The sequence below is a fragment of the Cyprinus carpio genome, chromosome B22, assembly GCF_018340385.1.
Source record: "Cyprinus carpio isolate SPL01 chromosome B22, ASM1834038v1, whole genome shotgun sequence".
Taxonomy (NCBI): Eukaryota; Metazoa; Chordata; class Actinopteri; order Cypriniformes; family Cyprinidae; genus Cyprinus; species Cyprinus carpio.
In genome coordinates, this window is record NC_056618.1 from 23662260 (window position 1) to 23688725 (window position 26466).

At 36.7% G+C, this 26466-nt stretch overlaps 2 protein-coding genes across 2 annotated transcripts in view; both read left to right on the forward strand.

The window, feature by feature from the left end:
* LOC109098001 (mast cell protease 2-like) overlaps nucleotides 1-26466 on the forward strand; it is a 36415-nt gene that overhangs the window by 386 nt on the left and 9563 nt on the right. The window contains exon 2 of the mRNA XM_042748726.1: nucleotides 20551-20828. Within this exon, the coding sequence (XP_042604660.1) occupies nucleotides 20751-20828 (78 nt within the window). The 5' untranslated portion in view covers nucleotides 20551-20750. The remainder of the gene's footprint in view (nucleotides 1-20550; nucleotides 20829-26466) is intronic.
* On the forward strand, nucleotides 21494-25830 carry LOC109092323 (RAB11 family interacting protein 4 (class II) b). Its single transcript, XM_042748722.1, has 2 exons — nucleotides 21494-25454; nucleotides 25595-25830. Exons 1-2 carry the CDS (start codon nucleotides 22287-22289, stop codon nucleotides 25679-25681), a joined length of 3255 nt encoding a protein of 1084 aa, XP_042604656.1. The 5' UTR covers nucleotides 21494-22286; the 3' UTR covers nucleotides 25682-25830.

Consider the following 26466-nt stretch of genomic DNA (forward strand, 5'->3'; position numbering starts at 1 on the left):
TCATGCAGACTGATTATAAAAAATAAGGTGCTTACACGGTTCTGGTAGTACTTAAAATATTTAGGATAGGGAAGGAAATTAAAACAAGCCAACAATGACTGGTTTATTACAATAAACATTACTCAAAATCAAAGAATAAAGCTCTCAGTGATTACAGCAGCAAACAAAAAAGAAGAAAAACAAACCAAGCTATTTCACAATGGTGTCCTTGCGCTTTCACAAAGCTATGATGTCCACCTTTGTGTTACGCAATCAGCTAGTCTTAATCAAATATGTGTCACTCGTTTTTGCCTGTATTATTTATAATCAGCATAATTTACTAAATCAGATTAGTTCCATAAGCATAATCAGACATGGAAAAAAAAGAGTAGTAGCCTACATTGTGCATCACTTTAGACCACAATGCATCTTTGTTCTACCAAATAAAGACTTTATTCGTGCTGATAAAGTGCAGGTTGCCTTTACGTTAATACAAGTTGCTTGCTGGATGCGATGTGAATGAACATCTGGTCGAGCACTGTGGAAAAAGGGGCAAGGCCAGTGTCCAAAAAGCTTTGTACTGTCTCACTCCCTGCACTAATCTTTAATAGTGAGTGAGCCGAATAGACCTTCTTAAATGAGAGAACCATTCTGAACCCATGCTAAACTATTCTGAACCTGTGCTTCACACAGCACAGCATGAGCATTAAATGTAGGCTAACAGGCTCTCTGGTCAATTACATCCAAGCTCTAGACAAACACTCAAAGCCTATTTATCATTAAAAGCACTTCACATTCTCATTATCCTCAAATGAAGAGTTTTCAAAACCTAGATGAGCCATGTTGTAAGTGGACATTTTTTATCTGCTATTTTTTTTAATCGGGGACTATATTTTTAATTGGGATTATCTAAATGGTGGCTACTTTCCAAATATGATTGGTCATGAATTTACATATTGTATAAAAAGATTTACTATATTATTTTGTCACCAATTATTAAAGGAATGGTTCATTTAAAAAGTGAAAATTTACTAAAAAAAAAAAAAAAGTACTCAACCTGAGGCCATTCCAGATGTAGATGAGTTTGTTTGTTTTTTCATCTAAACAGATTTGAAGAAATTTAGCATTACATCATTTGCTCATCGGTGGATCTTCTGCAGCAAATGGGTGCCGTCAGAATAAGAGTCCAAACAGCTGATAAAAACATGACAATAATCCTCAAGTAATCCACATGACTCCAGTCTATCAATTAATGTCTTGTAAAAAGCTTCATGTTTGTAATAAACAAATCCATCATGAAGACATTCATAACTTCAAACCATTGCTCCCAGGTGAGTCCTCTAGTGCAAAAGATTTCATAAAAGAAACAAGACAGAAAAAAACAAACACCAAAAAAAGATAAAGCAAAAACAATCCAAAACAGTTCTAAACAAATATGTTGGTGGATTTTAATGAGAGAGAACAACATGGATGGCCTTTTCACTGCTTTATTATGGACTCATATTTTGGCCAGAAGCAACAGTTTAAAGTTCAAACAATGATGGATTCGTTTCTTACAAACATGCAACTTTTAACTTTACAAGATGTATTGAGAATTTAACCTAAAAAGCTGAAAAGAACATCATGTCCATATCCATTTGTCAGCTATTGCGAAAGCTCAAAACCATGCTGTTTACTGCATTAAATGAGGATTGTCCTGATTGTATTTAGTACAATTATTTGTTGCCCAGAATTTCCATTGTTTGAGAGAAACCAGGGACTTGCACCAGCCTTCTGGCACGCAAGCAAACTCAGTACGAGTAGAGTTTTCCATGCTTGGTACAGTTTCACAGATTGACTCATTCTGTGCCCGCACCGCTTCAAGAACCAAACTCCAATCACTATAATTCTGTGTGAGAGAATATTTTCTTGACATGTTGCTCGAAATATTCTCCCATATAATGTTTAGTTACACAGTGAGCTATATCTAAAAAATATAGGTTTGCACAAGCTCAAAATGTGACTGCAACATGATGTCATTTGTCAAACGAATATTCCGAGCACAGCATACTGTCAGTCTTAATATTTCAGTCATATGAATCTGTTGGCTTCCATTTAAATGGAAACAAGTTAAGACTCATTCACCGTCAAAAATGACATCATCCTTCGGAAAGGTCGTCTCTGAATATGCACATAAGCCATAAGGTCTGCGTTTATTAATACTTTCCTCCACTTAAAAATCAACATTGTAAAAAAATTCTATTTTTTACTTTCATGTAAAGATATTTACACACTGGCGGCAAACAGTTTGGTCAAATTAAATTTTTTAAATGGTTTCAAAAGAAGTCTCTTATGCTCACCAAAGCTGTATTTATCTGTTTAAATATACAGTAAAAACAGTAATATTGTTAAATTTTACTATTATTTAAAATATATATTTTCTATTTGAATGTATTTTCAAATTAAATTTTTTGATGTCAAAGCTGAATTTTTTAGCATCATTACTCCAGTTTCCAGTATCACGTGATTTTTCAGAAATTATTCTAATATGCTGATTTAGTGTATATATTAATAATACTAATAAATTAATTAGTAATTATAAATATTATTATTAATATGCTTGATCCTACCTATTGTGACCTAATTTACCCTATTTTTTTTTATTTTTTTTACAGCTGTTATATTACATACAAATACCTCTGCAATGAGATTTCTTTAATTGCTGATTCTGGAAACATTATGTCAGTTCTGCTTCTCTTTTTCAAAAGTTCACCCTTGCATGCTTTATTACAATTAAATTATTTTATGAGGACTGCGATTATGGTGTCATAGAACTGACATCATGCCAAGGCACAAGTCTGGCAGTTGAAAATGAACATAGTGTTTTTTTCGATGGCTTAAAGCTGATGATATAATAACACAAAAATGCAAGACAGACAAAATGACTTTTGCACAGAAAAGCTCATGAGTAACTTGCCGCAGGCATGTTGGCCTTGTTGAAAATGCTCCTAATGACACAATACGGCAGCTCGGGCAAAACTTACTCAAGCTGTGCAAAATTTGGTTGCTCCTCCAGCACCTTTACCCACAAAAGTCTCCTAATCTTCTAGCTCAGCACAGACACTGTGATCCCTGAAAAATGTGGTTTTCATTTATGTAAGACCTGCTGAAAGCTTCTATTACATCAACAAAAAAATCAGTCAACAGCATGATTTGTTTCCCGCCAAAATTTCTCATTTGCAATTAGTGTGGCAGTCCAGCGGGTAAGATTGATTGAAATCTGCACAAATTATTCCCTAAAACACCTGTCCGGTGTTTAAAAAGGTTAAGGTCCCCCTTATCCCTGAGGCGCTGAAGAATTATAGTGATATCCATTCTCCCTTTCTGCCATTACTTTTCTCATCCAGACAAGACTGAGATGCAAGGGGAATTCCACAGGAAACAAAGCCCAACTTTGAACTTGGTTTACGTCTCTGCGAGAAACAAAAGCTGTTCCTTGGAGAGCCAGCTGATTAGGGTTCAACCTGGGCACGTTTGTATGTTGTCCAGAAGTTGAAATGGAAGAATTTTAAGTGTCACCTCTCAATAGCCTTTCTTGCTAAGTGGGTTTTGGATACAGAGTTCCTCGCAGAGAATTTGAGGGTTTGTTAGTCTGATCCTCAGGCCGATATATCTTTCTTTTTGAGAACTCTTGTGGTTAACATAACAGGTATCATGAGACTACTGAACCTTGGAACCCGTACTGCAAGAAACATTTCTTTCCAAAATACATTCCAAATATATGCTAAATATACAGTATGTTGTAGACAGTGAAGAACATATCTTCAATTTCCAATACAAGCATAATGAAAATATATATAAAATGCAAGGACAAAAAACTTATAAGGAAATATAATTTAAACTATTTATATAAATATATTTTAGAGTCTATATTAGCATAATTTTTATATTTAATGTATTTTTTGAACATTTTTCTGCGAGTTTGACTTTCTCATAATTGAGTTTATAACACAATTTTATTTCCTGCAGTTCTGAGATTGTATATCACATTTTAGACTGACTTTTTGAGAACTGCGAGTTTTAATGCACAATTTTGACCTTATTTTTCACAGTTTTGAGTTCATATCTCACAATCTGAGTTGGCAATTTCACAATTCTGACTTTTTTGTGAGTTTATAATACAACTTTATTTCTCTCCGTTTTGAGTTTGTGTCTCATAATTTGAGTTTACATTTTGTCGTTCAGACTATTTTTTTTACTATTAGTTTACATCTTGCAGTTACATTGTTAACTCAAAACTGTGAGATATACACTCTGAACTGTGCGAAATAACATCACAATTTGAGTTTACAGTGACTTCTCCCTTGAAATTCTAAGTTTACATCGTGCAATTCAAATGTTAACACAAAACTGTAGGATTCAAATTAAATTCGTGAAAAATAACATCAGAATTGTGAGGTCGCAAATACCTTTTTTAACCTTTTTCATGTCAGAATGTGTTTCCACACAAACTACTTTGTACGTTCTGGGTGTTAAAATGTGCCAAATTTTGTACCCCATCAAGCATGAATGATGGAGCACAGCTGCTAGTGCCTGCTGGGCTGTTGTCGGGATATATTGACCGGGCCCTGGAGAAAGGAGGAAGTGTGGATGTTGATAAATGTCCTTAAGGGAGATGATGAACGCAAGCGTGGAGGATATTCATTCTCAGGCCTCCCCTGACCTCTGCGTCTGCTGAAATGATCAGTGCGTCCCTGTCCCATCATGTCTTCACTTAATTATATCCAGATACAGTGCTTGTTTGTCTGGAAGAGGCTGTTATCAGAGCAGGACACATTCAGAAGCTGCATGAGGAATAAACACATAAGCCCTCAAGCCTTGCACGTATTCCCAAAGGTGGCCAGTCTCGTTTTAACCAAAATCTTTTATCTTGGCATAGATGATTCATGATTGTTATTCTGGTTTATGCGTGAAAATCTTGGCGATCAGCCTGAGTGCAATTATCTCTCTTTGTGGTAGCATTTGAAAAGCCTGAATGAAATCACAACACAAATATGTAAAGCTAGCAAAAAAAAAAAAAAAAAAAAGAGGTTGGGTTTTGGTTAAGCAATTAATGCTGCCAAGATTTGGCTAGTTGATTATGGTTGTGTTAGCCTCTGCTGGCAGATGCTGTAACTACACCACCGTGACGCAAAGAACATCTTTTCTCTGCTAATAGCCATTCAGATATAAAAAAAATTCTGGCATTATATGACAACTTTTGTAGCATTGTCAATTGCATTTGTTTTTTATAATTTAATTTCAAAATTATTTGTTGAACACTGTATATTTAATTTAACCTAATGTAATTTTATTTTATTTTACACACCATTGAGTTTTCTGTATAACTTGTATGAGGATTACGTCAAAAAGAAAAAAAAAAGTTAAAATATTTTATGTTGTCATATTAATGTTTCAAGAAAATTAGGTAATTTATCAAATTAAATAATAAATAATTACATTGAATTTAATTTAAAATTATTTTGCACACTGTTTTATATCGTTATTTCTACAAATCGATTGGTATTTATGTAACTTAAGAATTATTACTTTGGGGTTTATTAAAAAAATCTAATGTTTTATGTTTTCATATTAACATTTCAGTACAGTTAGGTACTTCAGTAAATTGAAAAATTATTAATTTAATTTCTAAATGTTTTATTGCACAGTTTATTTTCTTTTTAATTCAAGAAGTAGGTTTTTAATGTGAAACTTAAGGATTATGTTAGATTCAGGTTTGCAAATAATGTTTCATTTTTTGTTGTCATATTAATGTTTCATTGAAATAAGGTACTTAAAGTAAATAACTTTTAATTGAATTTCTAAAAGGTTTATATCACACTGTTTATTTTATTTACATTTTAAATGTATTTACAAACCGTTTGGCTTTTTTATGTGTAACTTCATTATGTTAAGCTGGGATTTGTAAAATAAATAAATAAATATTTTATGGTTTCATATTCATATTCAGTAAAGTTAGATACGTCAGCAAAGCAAATAAACTTTTTTACACTTTTTTATTCTATTTTATCCTCTCACTATATTAAGTATTTTTGTTCTGCTGTATCACCTAAATTTTCCCCAAGCTATTAATAAATTACTTTTCTATCCTACTTCATGCTCTAATAATCCCATAGTCCCATCTTGTCCCTTGCACAAATGAGGTACACTCCTAAACACTTCCCATTTTAAACGGTGAGTAAAACTGACTGTTGCTCTCTGTTCTGGCTCTTGCACAAAATAAACCCGAACGAACAGCCTTGTGTCAATCAGAAAAATCTTCCATTGTGACATGACATGCTTTGCACTTAATTGAGAATGACAGGACATTAGCCTCAGAAGTTTATTTTACTTCTTCATTTGATTCCAGTGGTCTTGCCAAGCTCATTATTCTCAGGCCTTAGACAGATGTCAAAACAAGTCTTTCTATGCTAAAGCTGGGCAACTTTTCGGCCAGAGCTTCTGCATTTCCCCCCTCACCTCAGTTAATTTTAAACCTGCACGCTGCCACAGATCATCGCAGTGAACCCCAGAGACGTGTGGAGAACAATGTGCTCAGCCTATCTGGATCTCACATGCTTTAAGGGGGCTAAAAGAGGAGTGTTGTAAACCAGCACAAGAGGAAGGGAATGACAAATGCTTCTACTGACTCTCAGATGTGGATAAATGACAGATAGTTCCTCTCACCCGAATAGCATTTCGTTGTTGGGGGTGCAAAGCAAAGCCTCCGAGACCATTTTTATAACATGCCCTGAAAAATATTGGAACCGCTTTCCAGACAGTTACACCCCGTTAAATTCCCAAATAGCATTAACATATGTATGTTTTTATTCAATTCATCTTTTTTGAATGAGGCACAGTTTTCTTACAGTTATCTGCCCCAGGGGTCAGGTTTTACTAGTGACCCCCTGCTGGTAGATGCTGTAACTGCACCATCTGCCTGCAAAAATCATTCTTCTCTATTGATGGGCTTTATAAAGTATCTGTGCATTTTGATTGATGTATATATATATATATATATAATATGTTTTTTCAGGATATATTTATATCCCAAATTGTACTGAATCAAATAAACGTGTACATTTTACATATGTGTATTCTAATGTACCAATACAATTGAACTTCCTTGATAGTTTTTTGAACGCAGCTGTTTTTGTTTTCTACCCAGCAAGTTTCCTTTGTGTTATCTGCATCATCATTACAGGATATGCTGATAAGAAAGCATCTGAGGTTGCTGATGAATTGAGATCGAGCACGATAGCTTTTCCCCTTGAAAAGAGCATTTCGAAACCTTTTGATCAAATGTCTGATGTTGCTCCACATAATATGCTGACTAAACCAAAATGTGAATACACCAGAGACACGTTGGTTCCTGTTGAATAATGAATATTTTGTAATTTTATTATTCAGTAGATTGAATTAAGACATGACTATCTGTATGAAAAAAGTGCTGACTTTGAGATTTTTATCTATTTTTCTATTTTCTATCTATTTTCGTTCAAATTGCCCTCATAGCGACTACTTACAGGATTCCATCGTGTTAGCTTAAGCGGAACCTTTGACCTTTTGCACAAATTTCTTTACCAACATTTACAATACCAGCATAGTCTTCATCAAACCCCTGTGCAGTGACTGAATATATCCAGTAAGGTCTGCATCACACTTAAAGCAAATAAAATCCCTAATAATAAATGCAACGATGTGCTACAAAAAACTGAAATTTTCTTCCTTTATGCTTTTTGTATACAGGAGACAACATTGTCAAATTATCCCCGAAAATATCTTAAAATGCTGTTTTACGCATGCCAGGCCAGTAGTTGGCGATGTCACTTTATAAAGTAACACTATGCAAACAAATAATACACATGTGCATGACCGCAACGTTTTCACAAGTTCACATTTTTGTAGTTTACACTGAGACAATAATAACAATGTCAAAAAAAGTTTGTTTTCAGGCCCCCAAAAGACATTGTTGTAAACGGCCAAAAAACGCATGAAACGTTGAAAACAGTCTCTAGTACATTTGAAAAAACATCTTTATATATATATATATATATATATATATATATATATATATATATATATATATATATATATATTTGGTCTTCTTTCTACGTTTTTTTGTGGAAAATTTTGAAAACTCTCTTTTGCATTGGTAGAGTGAACAGCGAAATTGAAGGTATTTGAAAACTATGATGCATGTTTACTTGTGCATCTATATTTATACTGGCATGTGCCTGTTATGTGCTGTTCGCTAGTGTTGCTAAAGATGTTAAGTGTTACTTTGTGAAATTTTCATACTTTGGGAAAACACATAAAAATGCTAATGTGGACGGAGATTATTTTAAAACAGAAACGTTATCTGGATTAATACAGATGCAGCCTAAAACTGGATGCGTTGCATTGCTCTCAAAGCGCTGAATGTAATCGGGTGCCCTGCTCCATATCTGAAGTTTCCAAACATCTGGCGTTCTGTAACTTTGGTTTGACGCATCCAGTGTAGACAGCCTCAGGACGTTTTGGCGCGTCATGTGTTGACACAGTGTGAATCTAATACCATTGTCCCCAATCAACATGAGAATGGAAATCCAGTGAGACACAGCAATTCCAAACATCTGTGGTATGAATCATTTAATGACAACATGGGTTCAGTTTCGTAGTAAAAATGAGAAAATAAAACAATAACACCAATGAAATACATACCACTCCTCAGTAACAGGCCTTGCTTTTTCGGGTTATGCAAAATGCTTCATAGTCCTGAGGCAACAAGTCTCTTAAGTTCAGTATAAAATAATGAATTCTCCACTGCCCTTCTATTGGGACAAGAGTTGTTATTTTGGTCAAAGTTTTGGGTGCGCTGGATATAAAGTTATGAACAAGAAGTACCCACTGAAATCGAATACAGAAGCACTTACATATGGTGACGGTTTGTCGGACCGATGTCTAGCCTCAACATTGTTACACTGAATTAAGCTTCCATAAACAATACGTGACCATGTCATTTTTCAAATTTAAACATTGCTTTTCATTTTAAGTGTGGAGCAATATTAATAGCATTACATTCACAGACAATTCCTTACCAAAGTGACCTATAATACAGACTAAAGACTAAAATCAGTTCCAAGTAAAATACGATGTACTCTCAACAGAATCTGTAAACTGCTGTCGATTACCACATACAGGGTAAATTAAATCTTTTTCATGGTCCAAACGGACAATCATTCTTGAAAATGGCATTAATCGTTCATATATATATATATATATATATATATATATATATATATATATATATATATATATTTATTTTTTTTTTTTTTTTTTTACTGAAAATGAATTCCCTATCCCAGGTATCTGTCAATGCTTTGAAAAGAAGTGATTTGTTAAGAACACATTGTCATCACGCACTGCATTCCAAAGTCTAGGATGTGTGATTTGATTGATGTATTATGAAGTGAAACATAAGAGCATGTTTTCATCCATCGTAACGACAATAACAAGGTTAAGAGAAGTGATCGGGAGATTTCTGCCGAGGAACTGAAGCACATAGCGTTCTTCCCATCAGCAGACTCTTTGAGGACTGTCCACTGAAGGCCTCAGTCTGTTTTCTCCATCCGTTCCTTCTTCTAATGACCAATGCAGACTGTCTGCTTCGCCTGACCCCTCCCTCTGCCCCCAACAATACCACGATCCATTCTTCTTTGTTTCACTCATTCGCGTTTTAATCCCAAATATCTGCTCTTCCTGTCCAAATACCCAGAATACCTGTTCCCTGGATTTCCCACGTAAAAGACTCATTCATTGTGTATGTTCACATTAAAATATATATATAAAAAAAACATGTTTAAAAGGTAAGTTGGGAAAATAGATTCTTCTTAGGCAATTAAGATGAGACAATAACATTCTTTGACAAATATATATATATATATATATATATATATATATATATATATATATATATATATATATATATATATATCTAAACATGGTAACACTTCAGCATAGGAACCAATTCTCATTATTAACTTATTAGGATGCATATTACTAGCATATTGGCTGTTTATTAGTACTTATAAAGCACATATTTTACATGACCATATTCTACATCCTTATTCCCAATACATAAACTTAAAAACTACCTCACTAACTATTAATAAGCAGTAATAATTAGTAGTTTATTGAGGCAGAAGTCATCGTCAATAGTGAGAACTATTCTAAATGTCATTCCACCAACAAAAGATCAAATCAAGTGCCAAACTCTGAAATATATAAATAAACTCAAGCATTTCTCAGTACTAACTTGCACTAATGTTTGACAACCAGAAAATATCCTAATATTTTGATAAACCTTCAAAATATAGCTTTATATTGTGTTATATTAGGCATGAAATCCTGAATGAAAATTTGAAGTGTGGCTAAAGTTTCCAAATGCTTTTTGGGGCCGCTATGAACTCAAATAAAAGTTCCAAAAATGAACTTTTAAGTGAGCAGATTTTAAAATAATTTAGTGTGAAGAACATTTTAAATATCTAAAGAACCATTTTCCACTATGAAGAATCTTTTGTGCAATGGAAAAGTTCTTCATGGAACCATCAAAAACCATTTAAGAACCTTTATTTTTAAAATTAGAGTGTATTAGATTCATAATTAGAACAAGAAAAATGCCAATCTACTTCAACTTTATTTGCGATATTTTGTCTAATGTCTCATTTTCTTAATTTTATTTCTCAAGTAAATTTTACTTGTTTAAAATAATATACATATTTATTCATGAAAAATTAAGCAACAGTCATATTTAGTTATCTGCCTTTTCTGCATGAAAGTCACAGGAAATGCTGGGCTGGGACTGGGTTTGCACAATGCAACAACATTATGTTATCAAACTGAATTAAACCAAAGCCGTTTCGACATTATTAGCTTGTCCCATCCACCAGTTCCCAGCATTTGAACATTTATTACGATATGTGTCATTGGATGTGCTTGAGTCATAGGTTACTGTATGCTGTCTTTACAGCAGCCTTGGCTTAACTAGCGACAGCTTTGTCCTCCATACATAGAAATTCTTACCGATCACATTCTTTTGGTCCAGACCACATCTGGACAGACGATTACCCTCCTGATCCGAACAATGATGAAAGAACTGTCTAAAAATATCGGCTTACATTACCAAATAATTGCCAGCGACTCCATGCAGACTTTCTAAAAATACAGCACTTGACTCTCACGCCTCCAGTTACAAGCTCATGCCCACAGTCAGTCTGGTTAATAGATAAGTGATTCAAATAAACCCTACAATAAATCTAGGCCCTATCTCCACTTTTTTCTCCATAGTCTGGCTCGTAATGATACAATGCTTCACAAACTACAGAAAAAGGGGGAAACTACAAATTACGATGATGAACTCAAAAGAGAGCTCATTTTAGGCTGTTGTATGTCTGTTGCAGGAATGAATGAGGGTTGCACAATGCCTTTGAACTCTGAGTCATTATCTTGCGGTTTCGAGATGAGTGCGTTTCATCTCCGTGTCTATCACATTAAGCTGAAACATAAGTGCAATTCTTGAAGGTTTGGCAGTTTGTCTCTTATCTCATCTCCCTCATAGCTCCGTGCTTCTAATCAACCCACACCTTCTAGAAGAACAACATCTGCAGGAAGACGAGGGGATGTTTTTTTTTAGATTTTTACATTCCCTTAGTTGAGTGTGTGCGTCTCAGTGCAGAGGTTGGGGCTTTTTGGAGACTTTGAGTCTCGCTAATTCAATAGGCTTTGGGATTATGATTGAGAATTGTTTTGCAATATGTCATTTTGGTCATCATTTGATTGATTTTTTTTAAATGAAGGCCTTCTTTGATGCAGGCAGACACCATATGTTTTATGGATCAAATTCGGAAGAGTAGAACATCCAAGTGTTCTGGATAATTTATACCTCTCCACTCTAACATGTCGTTGATCTCTGTTCGTGGTCTCGAGGGCTTTCTAGAAAAGCTTCATTTTGGCAAAGCCAGGAGTTTCTTTTATTGAGCATGATTATTTCCAGTGAATGTAACACTCGTCTTTGCCTTAAACCACTGTCAGGACTTGCATGCAGGTCATGAAGTTCTACATGTTCACAGTTTAAAATTATTGGCAGCATGTGATTAGATCAACGCCAGCCCTGTTTGTTTCAGTTGAAGCAAGCAGTGGAATAGATGTCGGTCCAACTTTTGTAAAGGTGCTGACCTTTCTGCAAATTTTCAAAGGTGAAATAGGAATCTAAGCATTAGCTGGAATTTTGCTAATTTGCCGTGCTTTGTTTAAAATTGACTTCTGTGTGAGCTGTGCTTCATACATCTCTACGCTATTTACATTTGTGACCCTGCACCACAAAACCAGTCATAAGTCGCTGGGGTATATTTGTAGCAATAGCCAATAATACACTGTATAGGTCAAAATTATTGATTTTTCTTTTATGCCAAAAATCATTAGGATATTAAGTAAAGATCTTGTTCCATTAAGATATTTTGTCAATTTTCTACTGTAAATATATCAAAATGTAATTTTTGATTAGTGATATGCATTGCTAAGAACTTCATTTGGACAACTTCAAAGGCGATTTACTCAATATTTTGATTTTTTTGCACCCTCAGATTCCAGATTTTCAAATCGTTGTATCTCGACCAAATATTGTCCTATCATAAAAAACATTTGAAATTTCACTGAAATTTTGGGTTACACTTTATTTTAAGGTGTCCCTGTTACGGTGTAGTTATGTATTTAAGTACTGATTAATATTAATTAACTACATGTACTTACTATATGGTTAGCATTAGGATTAGGGTTACTTGCATGTAATATGCATAATTTATTGTTATTATAATAGTAAGTACATCTAACATGAGTAACAATGACACCTTAAAATAAAATGTTACCAAATTAATTGTATAATATTATAATTTTTTTTTGCCCCTCCTGCCAATGTCATTTGAATTCAGTAATCCAACCTCATGTTAAAAGATAACTATTGTTCATAAATTTGTATTATTTTTTAGAAAAAAGAAATTAAGAATAAAGATCTACCCCTAAACCTAACCATTAACTATCACTGGGGCATCAGCAGATTTGTGTGTGTGTGTGTGTGTGTGTGTGTGTGTGTGTGTGTGTGTGTGTGTGTGTGTGTGTGTGTGTGTGTGGAAATATACGAATGAGGTTACAAATTCATAACAATTTACCTCAAGTTCAATAGTTATGACTCACCATGAAAGTGTGTTGCAACTAAAAAATTTACCAGCCATAAATACATTTTTTACTGCCATAAATAATTTTATAATAATGCAGTATTTTTATTAAAATATAATTTTCATATATATTTTTGTCCTTAGCACAATATAATTATTTTTTTGTTCCACATATTTTTATTTTTTTGTTTTAATGTTAAAAAAAATCCATATTTGTATCACCACAAGGTTACTTATAAGATACTTACAGTATAGGCTTCCTACATTTTTCCAGTGAGGAAAAAGTCACAACTTGACTTAGGCAGCAAGTATCAGACTATCATTCTTACAGTTTGACTTCCTTAAAGTTGCTACCAGCCAATTGGCAGGTAACTCACAAAGGCCAGTTTTTACTCCATTTGGTGCTTGCGACTGTTAATTTTGGACCCGGTGTACCAGTTTGAAAAACCAGATGAAGCAGGTTCTCTGTTTACAGGGCCATTATTAAAGACATGAGATCATGCACAGTTGCACATTCGATCCTTGCCAGAGCTAATAAAAATGCACCTGATGTACTCATTTTGTAACATCAGACCTTCAACCACAGTTTGTGATGGATGTCTTATCGCTCTGAGAGGAAGAGAGAAAGACAGATCGGTGAATAAAAGAAAGTGTGTCATGGTCCAGAGGAAAGTAATAAAAATGTACAAAACATTAAAAATCATCCCAGTGTGCTTTGGCTGAAAGTGCAGCCCACATATTGCTTCATCTCTGTCATAGCTTCTGAATATATCGCTGAGAAACCTATTCAAAAAAGAAAATCTTATTTTCTGCTTCGGTATGTATGACTGAACTGTCAGGCGGAGTGCCGGATAAACTTAATAGCTCTGTTCCACAACCTAGTGAGCTCCCTCGCTGCCTACTGCCTCATAAGTAATGGAACCTCGTAAGGGAGTGATTTGTGCAGGAAGTCTGTACATCATACAAAATAGCACTCAACACGTGTAACTGATGGAAGACTTGTATAAAATAGTACATTTTTTAGTTATTTTGCACTATGAGTTAAATGAGTTAAAAATAAACCAATAGAAACTAAAGATAATTGTACCAGATGATACAAGTGAATTTAAGCATTACATTGTACACTCTAAAAGATATGTTTTTTTTAAGGTTCTGTTTAGAACCTTTTTTTGCTGAATTGTTTTTTTGTGTGTGTTCTTGTGAGCACTTTAGCACCAAAAAGGGCTTCTGCTATTATTAGAAGCCGAATTGTTTAGAACCAGTATTTAATATAAATATAATATATATACAGTATATATATATATATATTATATTTTATATATAAAATAAAATTAATAATGATAAATTGATAAATACATTAATTCTTTTAATAATTTTTTTGCTGTAAAATTTTACTTATATATATTTTAAAACAAATGCTAAATTATATTTTTAATATATTATCTAAATTATATTTAAGTGTTATTAAGTCATCAGTGTTTTAATAGTTAACTGTAACTGACTGTTAGATGTAAAATAATATTTTTAAGGATATTTAAAGGATATTTGACCATGTATAATAAATTGAACAATTTTGTTATATTTTAGATATATTTTGTAATAAATATAAAAAAAATTTTTATATTATCTAATTAACTAACAGTGTTATTAAATTATTTGTTTTAATAGTTCACTTTAAGTGAACCTTAGATGTAAAAACAGAGAAACGACCATGCATAATAAATGCAGATAAAAAAAATAAATAAATAAATAAAAACATTATGTAAAATGGTACAAATACATTGTTCATCCCTTGTCGTGAGTGTACATATAATGGCTTAACGTATGAAAGCAGTGCATTAGGATTTGAAACAGAACCAATACGAAATACATTTTTGCAATAGTATTGGCTTTATTTGTGGTAGCTCTGGTGACATTCACTGCACAGCTTACCACTTATGCAAATTACAGTCACCCTGAACCACAAGTCAAGGGCACTCAGTGTTCATGAAATACTCTATAATCCTGAAAAGGCACTTAATTGGCCGTCTGACCAAGTGAAAAGGGTTATCAAACTCTGGTGTATGTTTTACACCAGAGGTCATGTGTGCTGGATGAATGTAGGGTTGACTAGTGTCAGCACACTTTGGTTATGTAGCAAACTGCAAAATACTTCTGCTTTGTTTCAGACGTACATTGGCTTTTAGATTTAAGAATAAATGCTCATCTGTTTTATTCTCAATCAAAATACCAGATATAATTTTGTTGGCAGGGAGCGTATTCCCATGTTGCATATCCATCTCGTGAGAACTCAGTCTACACGCACAGTAACAGCAGGTGTTATTTGAGACAGGATGAGGGTTTAGGCAAAAATTTGTTTCTTCTTAAAGTAAAAGAGCCAAAATGAATGCACGCAAGTCCAAGTTAGCATTTGAGAAAACAAGTTCAAATTAACTGGCTTCTTCTTATGAGGAAACACACATACAAAAACGTCAATCTTGCGACATTCATCCTGCACCACGAAAACAATAAAATAATAAAATGTGTGCCATATGTAGACTTCTAAAATAGTGTCAATTTTGTCAGCCATTTTTAATTTAGTCTCAGTCTTAGACTTTTAAATTAGTCTTAGTTTTGGTGTCAAATTTACTTTTCAGTTATTATCATATTTAGTCAACCTTGTCCTCTTTTTGTTTAGTCAAGTTTTAGTCGACTAAGGCCCAGTTTCACAGACAGGGCTTAGACTAAGCCAGGATTAGGCCATATTTCAATAAGGACATTTAAGTAATTTTTATTAACATGCTTTAGAAAAAACATTACTTGTGTGCATCTTGAGACAAAACAAAGGCACTGATATATTTCAAGATCAGTCAGTGCAATTTTCTTTCAGTTAAAACAGCTCAGATTTACACTTTAGTCTGGAACTAGGCTTAAGCCTTGTCTGTGAAACCGGGGGTAAATGTCTGAGCATTATAGTCTAGTTTTAGTCAATGAAAAAATTGCTAAACTTCAGCATACTTGTTTGTCTGTGTTATCTGATAATTGTCTGCGCTTCCACGATGTAGAGCGAGCGCATGCACATGGTTGCCAGATTGCAAAATATAAATGTATATAAATATATCCTTTTTACAGAGAAGGTCTGATTTGCGAATTGGAACTCTAGAGCTCAAGCTAACTCAAACTATATATCTGGCAATGAATAATGGCATAAATTTAACTGTTTTTCTCACACTATCTAGCAATATAGTGCACAAGTTGTGCTGTCTTGTCTTTTAAAACTGACTTGGCTCATCGCTCAAAATAAAGGCCTCTGTTTTGTTCTAAGACAGAACCTCGTGATCCATTTTATGAGTAATGATATAACATATAAACTTACAGGATAAATCAACTTACAAAGTCCTTTTGGGGAAGCAGCAAAAGGAGAATTTAGTGCTCAGACAAATAGATTTTTAACCATGTCTGGAAACCATTGTCAGTGCTCGTCTTGCCTTCTTAATTCCTGTCTCTTTTGGTCTCAACCGGGACAGAGATGAGCTCCAGGGATGCATACAAAGGGTCAAAGACTGATCTTGTGTATCAAAAGACTTGCTCAACACCACACACTCACACATATTCAATGTGGCAAGTAACACTGCGGGTGGAGGCTTTATCTGGTGATCTTCTGAGAATTGCAAAATAACTTGACATGTCCTCAGTGTGTGTAGATGATACCATGAACAGAAATACTGATTAGAGCTGAAGGCGATGCAAGATAACACGGCAAACACATATGAAGTTAGGAACAACATATATCAACTGAGAAGATGTGGGTGATTTAGTGTATTACACACAATCCTAGATCCTGACCTCGCAGAGTGTCACATGCTACCTTCTTCTTTGGAAGCACACTGTTGTCATTTCCTTTTATTCCTAATAATCATGATTTGCGTAGTGATTGATGGACTTTTTACAACTCTCGTTTCATTCCCTGCTTCTATCATGACGTCTAATTGCTTAACCATCCCATAGTCAACCCCATGGTTCTAATAAAGCTGACAGTCTGCCGGTAAACGTTCTATCGGACACCCTCCTTCTGCTCGGCCTCTCCAAACCTCCTCCTGTAATACCCATTACTGTTCACGACCCAGTCTTCTGCATGCAACCCACTCCCCACCATCCCTCTCTCTCAGAAACCTTGGTTGCGCTTCATTCACAATAATTATAATAACGTCTTGTGGTTCAGGTATGAGAAGAACATACCTCAGTCTAGACGTAGGAAGTTTCTTAATGGGCATTCCTGTGCTACTGCTTGGCGTATTTGCATGGCTAAAGCAAGCATATAGCATTACAGCCTTTAGGAACTATGTGACCGCATCGCTAATATCCAAATATTCAAAACAGCGTTTTTGTTGAATGTGCATTTTACTACATCCATCAAAGACGTGTAATGAAAGCCATGAAAATGGATTTCCTGTTTTGGAGGACTCTACAAGGAGCTATAAAACCTCTGGCCCAATGAACTCTGCAGCTGAACAATTATTTTTAAACAAGCATGCTTGAAGGATGATCACGCATAAACGGCCAACACGCTAGCACAGTTTTTTACTGGACATATTATTTGCATATTTATTTGCACAGGTAAATGTCCTTAAGTTTATGTAACTTCACGTTACTGTACCATTTTATAACAGTAGTCGCATTACAATGCAAGCTTTAAATTCAGTGTGGCGACTTGATGCATAAAATGTGATTGTGAAGATTCTCAGTTTTCCAGGTCATTCAGTTTTCAGGTTTTCAAGATTTTACCTTTTATCTGAGTGGCTTCGTCAGTTGTAGACCAATGGTAAAGACTCCCCAACAAATGGCCCACAAGACATTAACTGTTGGAGTTGCTGCTGATTACATGTGTGAAATGGGTTTGGGCTTCTGTTTAAATTCTATTATTGACTAGAACAAAATTATTAACAAAATCAGTACCTCCTCATCCCCTTCCTTCCCCTCACCCATCCTTCCCTTCACCCAGCTCACTCAGAATGGTCAGTAGTAGAATATAATGGTCTACATGAATGCAAGTGATCTTTTCAGTCATGTTTGGTGTCATTTGAATTGTCTCAGGGCGACTGGTACAATGGTCTCAATTTTACAGGGAGTAGACTAAAAGGTAATACAGATCCTAAGAGTTAAGACATATTTTGCTCACTGTAGAGGGTGTGTCATTTCCCAGTGTCTTTCATCCAAAATGCCTTTTGTCTCAAGAGGTGATAACTCTTCATGATCCATGCAAATTCCAATTGTTAGTTCCTGTCTCCATCTCGGGGGATGTTTGTCTTGGTCTGAGGTACTTAAGGAAATGTTGCAAGAGGATCGGGGCGATTCTGTAGCTAGAAAGCACGTAATATGGTGTGTGTCTCTTCACTCCATATTATGTAATTTCCCTGAAGTCTGGTATGCATCTTTTTCTCTTAGATTAACCTTTGAGAATTCAATGTCTTATATTGATTTGATATCTCTGAAATGGCATAATATTTACCTGATTGATAATAAATTGTTACATTTGATTTATTCTGACATACTCTGAAATTATTTTCTCAAGTAGATTAAGTGAAGGCGTATGTTTCTGCAAATCTGCTTCTAGGTTAAATTGCATACTAGATCTCAGGTTAGATGGAGCATGGGGCACATCAGGTGAGATTCTAGTTGTATTAACTATGGGGGGGGGGGGGCACTGGTCATAACAGCTGATTATTGTCTCAGCTTTAGTTAAGTTGTACGTAGTTATATAACTGTCAGGGGCTAGACAAAGAGTTCTAGCATAACCGCTGATTATTGTTTTGGGCTTTAGCTAAGTTGTACATCGGTAACTGTGGGGGACTAAACAGAAATACTATTTAAAGAATGGTAAGCATGGGCAACCTATTAAATAGTATTAGCCATAACCTCTGGCTGATGTTTAGACTGGCGAGTTTGTGATCGTGGGGCCCATATAGACGGCCGTCGTGAGGCACCCTGAGTGACATAGATTCCTAATGAAAGAGTAAATATAAAGTAAAGAGTTCATTAGAATAATCAAAAGTCAGAAGAATAATAATAATAATTAGAGACAGGCAAACAACCAATTTGCCTTTGAACATAAATTCGAAGTCATACTAAAATGGAGTCAGATTAGAATTGAACTTAAATTTAATAACTTTGCGTGATGAAAAGACCGACCACGCAAGAAACCTTCAGCCAGCACTGGATACCTCCATTGGACAGAGTGCGTGGACCTTACAAGATTATAAAAAGGTAAGAAAGAGATGGTTCTTTAAAGAACCTTTGACTGAATGGTTCTTTGTGGAACCAAAAATCATTCTTCTATGGCATCGCTTGAAGAACCTTTTGAAGCACTTTTAATTTTAAGAGTGAACAGGGGTCTGTGGGACAAGCATGATGTTCAGAGCTGTATCTCAATGAAAGCAAACAACTGTGGATGTTGTGGATGACACAACTTGGGCAAACCCCTCTGGACAAGTGCATCTAAAAGACATGGATAACACATCCAAGGCTGAAGTCAGCCATCCTGAGCTTTGACTTTCTGTTTCTCTTGACAATTTCACTCCAACTGACACCTATAATCTCCACCTCTGTTTTTGCAATCAAATGAGGATTTTTATTTTAAATTCAATGAATATTCGAAATTCAAACTTTTATTTGACAGCCCTAAGACAAAGTGGGGTTTGTAAATGTTGTAGACTACCTGATCAAGTGGCGACTATGTTTAAAAAACTACCATGAATTATGGTAGTCAGTGTACCAGAAGTTGCTAACATTACATATAATTAAATTTTTGCAACTATAAATTCCCTAGTGTGTAGTTTCTGATATTATCACTAAAGTATAAAAAAAAACATGAAAGCTGATGATAATCACTAACCTGTGATCAACTCTAACAACCTTTAACAGTCTCTAAATCAAATGTGAAACTCCTTTTGGTTTGGGTCCCTTGAATGTCTCTATAAAAGCAGAACCCAACATCTGCTGTTGGTGGTAAAGTCTCTGTTTTACACAGTCAACCCTACATGGTCTACAACTGTGAAAAGGTATCAAAACAAGTATGTGGTGTTTTTTTTGTTTTTTTTTTTTTGTAAGAAAGGATTTTGGGATGACAGCTGCCCACTGTAAAAGAAGGTAGATTAAATTATTATATTTTATACTTTAATTAGAATGGTTATACATAGTGCAGGTACTTAACAATTGGGGAAAAGGTGAATTTAGACATCCAAAGTGGCCATTTTTTTTTATAAAATATATATATATATATATATATATATATATATAAATATTATGAGTTATTTGTTGAATCTCTCCTCTATGATATCTGTAATATGTATTTTTTCATCTTTAGTCATCTTATGGCCTATTTGGGGGATGATGACACCAACCTTTTATGGTGTAGAGGTAGATCCAATTCCACATCCAGAATTCACTGTGGCCAGAACAAGTCATGACATCATGCTTCTGGAGATGATGTATAATACTGAATATGACGAGTAGGACAGGGCCGAGAGCCTTGGGAATGTAGCGAGGCTGGTGGAGTAATTGATTATGAGCGACACATGCGCCACTCACCGGTCTCAAGTCCCACGGAGGAGCTCTGGAAGGATGAAGGGAGGAGTAACAAAGGTGAAGACTATTTACAGTTAAAGTTAAATTCATATAAGTTTTTACGTTTCATCTGAGAGAAAAGTAGAGAAGAAGCTGTGTTTATCTGTGTAACCTAATCTGTTACCTGTCACCTGTCAATCATTTAATTCCTGTTTTGCTTTTGGTTGTGTTAGTACTTCAGCCAATCAGAGTAACATCACTGTGTAAGGGGCGGGACTATTGGGACAGGTTTGTGTGAGGAGTAGTGAGCACGCATGAGAAACGGAGAACAGACGCTATGATGTGAGCGCTAATGAAGGAGGCATCGTGGTGTGGGAAACATTAATTTTTTGTTATGAAGGTCGACTACTCGTGGTCCTTACAACAAAAAACTTTGGTGTGACCTGCAAGAGGTGAATATGATTGTGTATGCCTGTAATTTTGTGCTATATCGAACTGTTATAGTTAAGAGACTGGATGTATAACGTGGTTAGCGACATGCTAATTAGCGGTAGCATTCTGTGCCAATGTGCTCATATGTTGTAGTTTTAGCATTGTGATATCACTAAAGTTAAAGCAAAGCTAACGCTAATTCAATAAGAAATAGTGTTTGATAATGTGGCTCAATTCAGATAATATGCTCTAAGGAGACGGACGTTGGTGAGAGAGAGAAAGGGAGAGAGACTGGTTTTCCAACCCGAAGGCCTGTGCGTTTCTGCTCTGCTGTTTCTGTGTGCCCTGCCGTGATCGTCTATGCTGTGCTTCTTCCTTTGCCATTACCGTCGTCATCGCCATTGCCATTGCTTTTGCTGTACTGATTTAACCTGGATTCGTGAGTACTAACATTCACATGCACGTGCTTTTTGTTTATGCTCAGTTTCTGAGTGAAGCGGCCATTCCAGTTTTTAGGCCTCACCGCACACAAAGTGTCATCGAACGTCCTGCAACGGGGTTGGACATTTTTTCAGAGGGAATGAATAATTGTTTAATTTCAATATAACCACAGAAAGGTTTTTTTTCCTTTTGGGAAAGTGAAGTTTTTTTCTTTTTTGTTTTAGTTTTTTCCTTCCAAATTTTCATGCCTATGTGATTTGTTTTATTTTATTCTAAGATACATTTATCTTTTATTTAATGTTGTAAATAAATACTTGTGAATATTTTTGCAATCAAAATACAGTTGTGGTGGTCTTTATAAGAATAGCCAAGAGTATTACAAATATACATTTATTAAGTAACATATAAAACAAGTTGTATTTCCCTACAACGAGCCCAGGCCCAGTCTCATTGTATTAACCACTCTAGCTTTATTTTCTAACTACATGAGACCTGGGTTACATAAAATGGAGGCACCGCTGGGATAATTTTTTAACATATATGGAAATTTATAAACATAGAGTACAAGCCACTAGACCCCACAACTTTAGAGCAGTAGTATAGAGCATTTGTATAAAAATAACGTGCTAACAGTAACTAAAAGCAATTTAAGTAAAGTACAGCATGGCAAGTCAAACAAGTAGTCCATCACAACGTGAGCTAATTAACTGGTGCAAAGGAGAATCATTAGATTTAAAGCATGCGCTCCTTTTACATGGAGTGCCAGAAGGTGTTTCAAGAGAAGATATTGAAGAAACAGCAGGGACCATCAAAGCATTGGGAAAAGTTAGAGTGAGAGGCAAAATGTTTCACCCTCAACAACAATCAGTAATGGTGTTATGTGAGTGTCGTGAAGAGATTGACCCCTCTAAAATCCCACCTGAGATAATGCCTATAAGTGAAGGAAGTGGTTGGAAAACTGTCTATTACACAGAGCCTCAGCTTGATAACTTTGAAGAGAAGCTACTTACCTTTTTGCAGAGCGAAGGGAGAACCTTAGATGACTTACCAGGTTTATGTTCACTCACCAAAGAGGGTAACAGCAACCCTGAAGACATCATCCGTGCGGTCGGTGATGTTATGAGCAGAACAAACAAACAACATGACAGTCACCCATACAGACGTCTGCGGACATTCTCTGGGGTCAGTCCCACCCCAACTGGAGAAGAGACCTTAGATAACTGGCTGGAACAAGCAACATTCTTAGTAGAGGAAGGTGAGTGCTCCGACAAAGAAAAACGGCGTCGGATACTGGAGAGTCTTAAAGGGCCAGCCTTTGAAATCATTCAAGCTGTGCGCCTGACTCAACCTGATGCTAGCCCAAGTGAGTACATAAAGGCTATAGAAAGCATTTTTGGCACAGTAGAGTCCCCAGAAGAACTATACTTGTCGTTTAGAGCCCTCCACCAACAGTCTGGTGAGCGTCTGTCTGAGTTCCTACGAAGAGTAGAAAAATCTCTTGTCAAAGTAGTACAGGGAGGTGGTTTACCTGTAAGCGCTGCCAATAGCGCTCGTTTAGAGCAGCTTCTTAGAGGGTCTACCTCTGAACTCATGTTGCTTCAGTTGAAAATTAGGGAGCGGAGTAGTGATCCCCCTACATTCTTGAACCTGTTAAGAGAAGTGATGGAAGAGGAGGTTCGCCAGTTAGCCAAACAAAGCCATTTGTCACACATGCGTCCTCAGCGTGTACGCACTGTCCAAGCTGAAAAGGAGAAAGAACTTGAATCAGTCTCTAGGAGTGAACTGCAAGCTCAGATTCGAGAATTGAGAGCGCAGCTAGAGCAGAGAAGCAACTTACAACCTCAGCCAATCTCTGATGAATCTTTTACAGGTCTGAAAGAGAAACAAAAACAGAAAAATGAGTCACAGAGTGAATTGCAATCGCTAAGGAAACAAGTGAAAGCCCTAGAAAATAAAATGAGTGTAATGGCAGTGAAATACACATCAGATCCCCCACGAGAACACACACCTCAGCCTCACCGATACAAATCAGCTCCAGTTCACAAGCCCGCTCATTCCAAAGTTTTTCCTCCCCGACAAGACAAGGATGAGTTTTTCTGTTATCGGTGTGGGGAAAATGGCCACATAGCCACCAGATGTACTGCCCCTGAGAATCTCCAGAAAGTTATTAGAAAGCTTATACGCTTGGTGCGAGTTTCCCCTTTACCAAACAAAGAGAACCCAAATCCTGCAGCTGAAGAGCAGCATGTAGCTAGAACCAATAAGGTTAAAGTCCCAGAACCTAACACTGACTTACCTGAAGGTCTTGTAGGTCCATCATTTATTCACACCATCAAAGTTAATGATGTGGTCTGCAATGCTCTCATCGACAGTGGGTCTAACGTGACTATTATTTTTGAAAGCTGGTATAACGAACACTTACCTGATGTCCCGATAAAACCCCTCTCTGGTCTTGGACTCTGGGGCCTTTCAGATACTGAGTTTCCTTACAAAGGATATGTTGTGGTTGAGATGGAGTTCACTGAAGAGATCACTGGTGTATCGGGACGAGTAGAAGTGCTTGCTTTAATCTGCCCTGAGCCAAGAAATCAGCAACAAACCCCTGTATTGGTTGGCACCAATACATCTCTGTTTCGCCGCTTATGGGAGCTGGTGAAGACAAAAGGTGACGAGAACATTGTGCACTCAATGAGGATTCAGTCTGTTTACGCACCTGTCAAAGCACAAGAGCAGTTTGCAAAAGATGAAGTCTTGGGACAGATAAAGTGGAAAGGACCTGGTTTACTCTCCATTGCTCCAGGTGTAAAGTACTATGCAACATGTAAAGTGGAAAGACACAGTGCCCCATCCAAAGACCTTGTACTGATTGATGCACCCACTGAACAGTTGCTCCCCGCCGGTCTGCTGGTACAGCCTGGTGTGCTCTCAGATGCCAGCATAGACAATAACAGTTTCACTGTCCTCATTCAGAATGAGTCCAAAAGGACAACTTCCATCCCAGTTGGGACCATCGTTGCTGAGATGTATGCTGTGGACACAGTTACCTCAGTTCGGCTTTCCGACCTCCCAGCTGAAACCCTAGACCCAAGTCTTTTCAATTTCGGGGACTCTCACATTCCCGAAGAGTGGAAAAGTCGGTTTCAGCAGAAGTTGGCTGAGAGGCGGAATGTTTTCTCACTGCATGAGTGGGATGTTGGTCGCGCCAAGGGTGTTGAACACCACATACGCCTGCATGACCCCAGACCCTTCAGGGAGAGGTCAAGGAGAATAGCCCCTGCCGACATAGACGACGTGCGGCGACACATACAACAACTACTGGCCACTGGCATTATCACGGAGTCCCGTAGCCCGTACGCCTCACCAATCGTTGTAGTCCGCAAAAAGAATGGGAAGATAAGAATCTGTATTGATTACAGAACACTGAATAACCGCACCACACCAGATCAGTATACAATGCCACGCATTGACGACGCCTTGGATTCTCTATCAGGCAGCCAATGGTTTTCAGTTCTGGATTTGCGCAGTGGTTACTACCAGATAGAGATGGCTCCCGAGGACAAAGAGAAGACAGCGTTCATTTGCCCTCTAGGTTTCTATCAATTTGAGCGCATGCCACAAGGAATCACAGGAGCGCCAGCAACATTTCAGCGCTTAATGGAAAAGGCTGTAGGCGATATGCATCTTCTGGAAGCTCTCGTGTACTTAGATGATATCATCATTTTCAGCAAGACACTTGAGGAGCACGAGCAACGTCTTCTCAAGGTGTTGGACAGACTAGAGGAGGTCGGATTGAAGGTTTCTATTGACAAATGCCAATTCTGTCAGCCGGAGGTCAAGTATGTGGGTCACATTGTTTCTGCTAACGGAATAGCTACGGATCCAGACAAAGTGGAGGTAGTAAAGCATTGGAAAGAGCCCACTCACCTGAAACCGCTGAAGTCCTTCCTCGGATTTTGCAGTTATTATCGGAGGTTCATTGCAAACTACTCTGCCATTGTCCGTCCCCTCTCCGAGCTTACCAAGGGTTACGCCCCCACTTGGCAAGACCCCAAGACTAACAAAATGTTGACCCAAGCAAAGTCTATTTCAAGCCATCAGAGCCGTTCGGAGAACGGTGGACTAAAACCTGCCAGGACGCTTTTGACCGTATTCGTGAATGTTTGATCAATGCCCCAGTGCTAGCTTTCGCTGACCCCACAAAACTGTACATCTTACATGTGGACGCCAGTATGAATGGTTTAGGCGCTGTCCTGAACCAGGAATATCCTGAGGGCCTTAGGCCAGTAGCTTTTGCCAGTCGTAAGCTTAAAGACTCAGAACACAACTATCCAGTCCATCAATTGGAATTTCTGGCATTAAAATGGGCTGTCGTGGACAAGTTTCACGATTATTTGTATGGGGCAAAGTTCATAGTAAGAACTGACAATAACCCATTAACATATGTATTGACCTCTGCCAAACTCAGTGCAGTCGGACATCGTTGGCTCGCTGCCCTCGCCACCTACGATTTCACCATCCAGTATCGACCTGGGAGACACAATATTGATACTGACTTGTTGTCCAGACAGTACTCTTCAGAGAAGACAGAAGAGTGGACTAGTGTCCCACCTGCTGGCATCAAAGCCCTCTGCAAAAGAGCCTGTGTCAGTGAAGAGGCTGATGTGCCAGACAGATTAGTTGATCAGTTGGGAGCTCCTGCCACCGCAGTACCTGAAGTTTATGTGTGTCCAGTGAACCTTAGCATGAATACACTTGACCAATTGAGCTCAAAAGACATTCAAGCATCACAAGATATGGACCCAACAATTGGACCATTAAAGAAAACTTTGGAGAAGAATAAAGG